Source organism: Athene noctua, chromosome 25, assembly GCF_965140245.1.
Source record: "Athene noctua chromosome 25, bAthNoc1.hap1.1, whole genome shotgun sequence".
In the NCBI taxonomy this organism is placed as follows: Eukaryota; Metazoa; Chordata; class Aves; order Strigiformes; family Strigidae; genus Athene; species Athene noctua.
The window spans coordinates 3,747,802-3,753,801 of record NC_134061.1 but is presented as its reverse complement, the minus strand read 5'-3'; the positions used below and the strand labels follow the sequence as shown (position 1 = coordinate 3,753,801).

At 63.6% G+C, this 6,000-nt stretch overlaps 1 protein-coding gene across 2 annotated transcripts in view; it reads left to right on the top strand.

The window, feature by feature from the left end:
- The first annotated feature begins 563 nt into the window (after window positions 1–563).
- KCNH6 (potassium voltage-gated channel subfamily H member 6) overlaps window positions 564–6,000 on the top strand; it is a 33,487-nt gene continuing 28,050 nt past the window's right edge. Inside the window, exons 1-2 of one of the 2 annotated variants that reach the window (XM_074926457.1) lie at window positions 564–777; window positions 3,840–4,070. In XM_074926457.1, coding sequence (XP_074782558.1) covers window positions 702–777; window positions 3,840–4,070 — 307 coding nt within the window. In that variant the 5' untranslated portion in view covers window positions 564–701. The remainder of the gene's footprint in view (window positions 778–3,839; window positions 4,071–6,000) is intronic. The other variant, XM_074926458.1, reaches the window with a different exon arrangement.

Sequence of the window (6,000 nt, the reverse complement as noted above, 5' to 3'; positions counted from 1 at the left end):
CCCAAGAACTCCCTGTCCCATCCCCCCAAACTCCCCTCTTCCATCCCCCCTCCACCACCCCCTACCCCAGCCCCCCGAAAACCCCACCTCCCCCCCATCACCCCCAGCCCCCCCAAGGACCCCCCCCACCGGCACCCACCTGCTCCCCCCTCCCCGCACTCCGCCCCGGAGCATCCCCCGTCTGCGGGGCCGGTGCCAGGCGGGGCCGTGCGGGGGCCGGTGCCGCGGGATGCCGGGGGGTACCGGGGAGCCCCGGGGGGCGCGGGGGGGGGTACCGGCTCCCCGGCCGGCCGCTGTCGCTGCTGACCGCTCCCCGGGAGCCTCCGGCGGGCCGGGGCAGCGGTGACTAAGCACTTTGGGGATTTCAACTCTTATTATTTTATTCTATTATTTTCTCCCCCTTCCAAGCGGGTCCTCCCCCCCTTCCCCCCCCTCCTCCCCTCTCCATCATCCTCATCCTCCCCGGCCGCCCCCGCCCGGAGCCGGGCGCGGCAGGGCGGGCGGAGGGGTTCCCCCTTCCGGCCACCGGGAGCATGGGAGCCCCGGGCCGGCTCGGCTCCAGAGCTCGGCCAGCCCTGGGGTGAGGCGGAGCGGGGCCGCGCCGTGCCGGGCCGTGCCGAGCCGCTCCGGGGCCGGGCCGCGCTCCCCGCCGCCCCCGCGGGAAGTTCCGCGGCTCCCGGGGCGCGCAGGGCGGCGGAGCGATGCCGGTACGCCGGGGCCATGTGGCCCCCCAAAACACCTACCTGGACACCATCATCCGCAAATTTGAAGGGCAAAGTGAGTACCGCAGCCCCCCCCGGCCCCGCTCCCGCTCCCCCCGCGGCTGCGGGCAGCCCCCCAACTTCGGGGCACAGCGGGGAGCAGAGAGATGGGGGGGGGCGGGGGGGGGCAGGCGGGAGGGCAGAGTGGGGCCACCCGCAGGGTGGCCCCGGGGAAATGAAGGCGCCCCTGTGACCTCCGCTGAGGGGGGGGGGCTGGGGGAAGAGGGGTGGGCGACAGCCAGGCAGAGTCCCCGCTGGTATTTATAGACAGGGTGACACAAGGGGGACGAGCGGTCCCAGCCCGGTGGTCCCCGGGGGGGGCTGGAGACACTGCGGCCCCCCACAGTCCCCGGGCTGGGAGGGGGTCCCCGGGGTGTCAGGGAGGGGGTCCCCGGGGTGGCGGGGCTGGGGGAGAGGGGTGTACGCCAGCACAGACGGGCTCGCTGCCTGTTTGCCTTCAACTCCGCGCTGCTCGGAGGCAGCCGTCCCTGGTGAAATGTTGCCATTTGCTGTTGCTCGGAGTAATCCCTTTATATGAATTTTTGGGCTGGTTTTTGATGTCAAATATAGCGAAGGGTTGGTGCGCATCGGGGAGCGCTGGGGTTTGCGTGCGGCTGGCTGGGGGCCGTGGGCAGGAGGCAGAGGGGGCTCCGCTCGCTGGGCGCCTCGATGGGGCTGGGTCCCCCCTACGCAGCCAGGGATGAGGGGAGGGGGGACAAAAGGGACGGGGGTCACCCCAACTGCTGTGCCTGGGGGGACACTGTGGGGTGCGGGGGTTCTGCACTCCCCACCGCCTCGGCTCGCTGGGGGGTTTTCTCCGGTGTTCGATGCCGAGTGGGCAAATGTCCCCGGCGCTGCCAGGTCTGCGCTGCCTGCCCTGGCAGTGAGTGACGTGACCCTGGACACGGGAAGCGAGAAAAACTGTCCCTGGTTCCTATCGGTCCCCGCTGGGAAGCGGCGGCTGGGGAGCGGAGGGGGCACGCGGCGCAGCGTGCCAGCGGGGAAGCAGCCAGGCCCCTCGTCCCTGCCCGCTCCCTGCCTGCGCTCTGCCAGCCATGTCGGGCACCAGCTGGGCTCTGCCGAAACGTCGCCCCACGCTCCCCCGCGGCAGCTTCGTGCTGTGACAGGTGTTGGGAGACACCAAACCAGCCCCCCGGGCCCCCCCGCACCCCCCCACCACCCCCCCGTCACTGGCAGCGCGTCCTCCCTTGCTCGTGGGTGCCTTCACGCCCCCCTCCCGCAGCTCCCGTGGGTGCAGCTGCACCCGGTGAGTCCCCCCCGGAGCCGGAGAGGCCCAACGCTTCCCTCCCAGCGCTGGTGCAGAGCCCTGGTACAAGCAAATTTGGGGTGAAAATACCCCCAAGGAGACCTGGCTCTGCAGCTCCCTCCCAGCCCGGCCTTGGTCACATCCCTGTGCGCGGCACAGCTTTGCTCCGGCACCCCGCCAGCCCTGTAAATCCTGCCCTGCGCCAGCCCAGCCTGGATCCAGCCTGGATCCGGCCCACGGGGCTGGCGCTGGATGGGGAAACGCTCCTGGCAGGTGGGGAGCACACCCCAGGAGCAGGGCCTTGGGGGGAGGTCCCCTCCTTGTGCCACCTCCCAGCTGGCAGAAGGATTGGGGTAGAAAAGGATGGGGAAGAGGGAACTGGGAAACATCTGGCTGTGGTGTTTTGTGCTGTTTGCAGCGCCGGCACCGGCGTCAGCCCTGCGTGGGAGGGGGAAAGGTGCCAGGGTGGGAGTCCCCCGCAAAGGGCCACCAAGGGCTCTCACAGGGTGGGATGAAGCAGGAGACTTTGGTGCGGCATCCCTGGTGGCACTGGTTTTACTGGGAGGAATCCTCCAGAGCTGGGACTCTGCAGGGGATATTAGAGAGAGCCCCGATGTGCCGGGGAGGGGTCCCTGCACCCCACCAGCTCCCGGCACTGGGTGCTGCAGCCGTGCGGAGTTTTTTCCCGTGTTTGGGTGAAATCCCCCGCGAGGCTGGAGCGCAGCGGGGCTCTGGAGCACGCAGGCTGCAGATGCCATTCCTGGGTAATCCAGGAGATTAATTGGGGTCTGGGCTGGGAGGCAGCCTCCAAACGGACCCTCTGCTCTGACCTGCCTCCGGCTCCAGCCTGGAGCCGATGCCAAACGCGGAGGGAGATGCTGCGGGGCGGGGCACAGCATCTGTCGCATCAGCATCTGCAGCCCCAAGTCACATCCCAGCAAACCTGTCCCAGAGTGGGTCCACCCCAGCCCAGCACCGCTGAGCTCCTTGAAAAAAAAAACAAACACCAAAACAAAAATCAGTCCAGATCAAAGCTCTAGGCTGGGTTTTCCCCCAGGACAAGGATGGAAGCAGCTCCATCTGGGCTGGGCAGCCCGAGTGGCTGCAGCACCAGGAGGGGTTGGGGAAACACCACTCCCTGCCTCAGTTTCCTCTTTCCTCCACCTAAGTCCTTTTCTTCTTGAGCACAGGGCCGACACAGCCCAGCAAGGCCTGGATTTCAGCTTCAGCCCGAAGGCACAATTATCCCCTAAAACATTAGGAGAATCATCATTAGTGTGACGGGTTTCACGCAGCTTCCCACAAAGCCAAGCCTCACGCTCACTCTCCCTCTCACCCCTTGCTTGGCTTCACTCAAATCTGAGCAAGGGTGGGAAGTCTGCAAGATAACACAGGTCCCTGATAAGCTCTTGGGGAGGGACAGACGCTGCAGCTCTTCCCTCTGCCTATAGTGCTGGATGGGGACAGATTGCCCACGTGTTAGACAGCAGCGAGTCCCCACATGCGAGATGTCGATGCTGCGTGGGTTGACCCAGCCCAGCAAAAGCTGCCTTTACTGGGGACCCCCACTTCGGGTCCCCCTGTCCTCACGGTCACCAAATCACATGAAATTGAGGGAATATTCTCTCTCTCAAGGGCAGGGCAGCACCTGGCAGCCTCCACCTGCCCCTCAGACCAGTGTCCCCAAGGAGCCCATCCCTGCACAAGCCCCACAGCGGGTGTCACCACAGACCCCATCCACCCAGCCTGTCCCTCATCCCTGCGGGTCCCCACTGCCCCCCTAAGCCTCCTGCTCTCCTGCCTCCCCGCAGACCGCAAGTTCCTCATTGCCAACGCCCAGATGGAGAACTGCGCCATCATCTACTGCAACGACGGCTTCTGCGAGATGTTCGGCTACTCCCGCGTGGAGGTGATGCAGCGACCCTGCACCTGCGACTTCCTCACCGGCCCCGACACCGCCAAGAGCTCCATCGCGCAGCTCACCCAGGCCCTGCTCGGCTCCGAGGAGTGCAAGCTCGAGATCCTCTACTACCGCAAAGATAGTAAGAGTTGCTTTTTGGGGTGATGCGGTGGTGGGAGGCGTCACCTGCCTGGGATTTGGGGTGTCTGAAGCCAGTGGTGGGAGGTGAAGGGGGCATCGGGATTGCACCCAGACCTAGGGTTTTGTCGAGGGTGAGGCCATGGTGGCTCCCAGCGGGGTGGAGCTGTCTCTGCTGTGATAGGGCACTGGGGGCATTGGGACCTCGAGTGATGGAAGTTGTTGCCAGATTATTTGGGAATCGGGTCATTTGTGAGCCCTTGGTGATGGCTCAGATCTCCCAGGGCAAGCAGTGGCATCGCTCATGGGATCCCTGCGTCATGAATGAAGATCCCACGGGAAGCCCATGGAGGAGCCAGGCAGGGACACGGGTCTCGTGCTCCGTGCTCCGGGATGAGATGAGACAGACCCCCTGTCTCTGCCAAAAGCGGGTGCAGCCGATGGCCTCGGAGTCACCTTTCCAGCAAGCAGGATGTGGCTGTGCGTGCACAGATGGAATTATGTTAAGATGAAAATGAAGCTTTGATGGAAAATACTAGTGATTAGTTCTAATACTGCAGAAGTTAAATAAATATCTAGTGCTTGATGCTGCAAACCAACAGCAGCCAGGGCTCCCAGGGGTGGGGGGAATGCAGATTGGGTGCTTGCTAGAGGTTAAAAATATTAAGTATTTCCTTTTTTTAAACCTGTGGGGTTTTCCCATGGCTTTAGATTGTATTGACTGGCCTGAGCAAGGGGTTGCACTGCGCCATCAGCAGCTCCCTGGGCAGCAGAATAGAGGAGAAACAACTGGAAGCAAAGGGAAGGAGAAGGCAAGAGTCCTGGCTCCCAGCCCGGCACACTATCTCCGGGGCTGGGACCCGGGTGTCCTGGCCTTCCTCCCAGACCCTATCTCCTGGGCTGGCATCCAGGTGCCAGCGTATCGTCCCCAGGAATTATCCGCTGGCAGCACCCCTGCGTGTTAACCCGCACAACCCAGTGGGGCTGGACCCGGCGCCGGGGCAGGATCAGGCCGTTCACCAGCTGCGTTTCCTGTACAATTTTCCTCCCGTCCTCACCGAGGGACCCTGGTGGAGGCTCTTTCCCCCGGGGCCAGTCCGGGGTGAAGCGGGGCCAGAGAGGGGTGCCAGGGCTGGGCTGCGAGTGCCCCCTCGGCCGCTGGGGCTGGCAGGGGGCTGGCTGGAGCCCAGCGCAGCCGGGGAGGCACGAGGAGAAGCGGGCACATGCTGTCCCCCTGCTCCCATCCCAACACCAACGCGTGGCCATGGCGAGGACAGTGTGTGCAGCCCTGTTTTGCCCACCTCGGGATAGTTTCCCCACGTCCATGCCCGGGCTCTGCTTGGCTGGGAGCCCAATCCAACACCATCCTCCCCACTTTGAAGCATTCCCGCCAGACTTGCAGGATGCTCAGTGCTCTCCTCGAAGCCCGGCTCTTTCTCCGGGCCACAGGAAACTCTCAGTGCAGCTTTGAGCTGCTTTCTTCTCTTTTTTATTTAAAAAAAAAAAAAGAAAAAAAAAAAAAAAAAAGCGCCCAGAAGCAAACCCTTCATGTCTATTTTTAAAACCCAGCCCCACCAGCAATATGCTTTCCAATTGTTTCCCCCCAGCACTCAGCCTGCAACTGCTCAGCCCATTATAAATGGGTCTTATCGGCAAAGAAAAGGCCTTTGCATTATAGGGAGCTGCTGCTTAATTAGCCGGCGGAGGCTCGGAACCCGCCTGTCCTCCTTTTCATACCGGCAGCACCAATCTCCAGCCTCGACCTGCTGTTTATTACTGCGGTACTCCTGGCTCTGCAGCTCGCGGGGTTGTTTCCTCGCTTTTCAGGTTGCCAGAGACAATATTAAACCCCAAATCTGCCTGTCGGAGCCCCCTGACAGGACCAGGGTGGGATGGATGGAGGTAGGTGGGAAAGGGGGCACCCACGGGAGTGC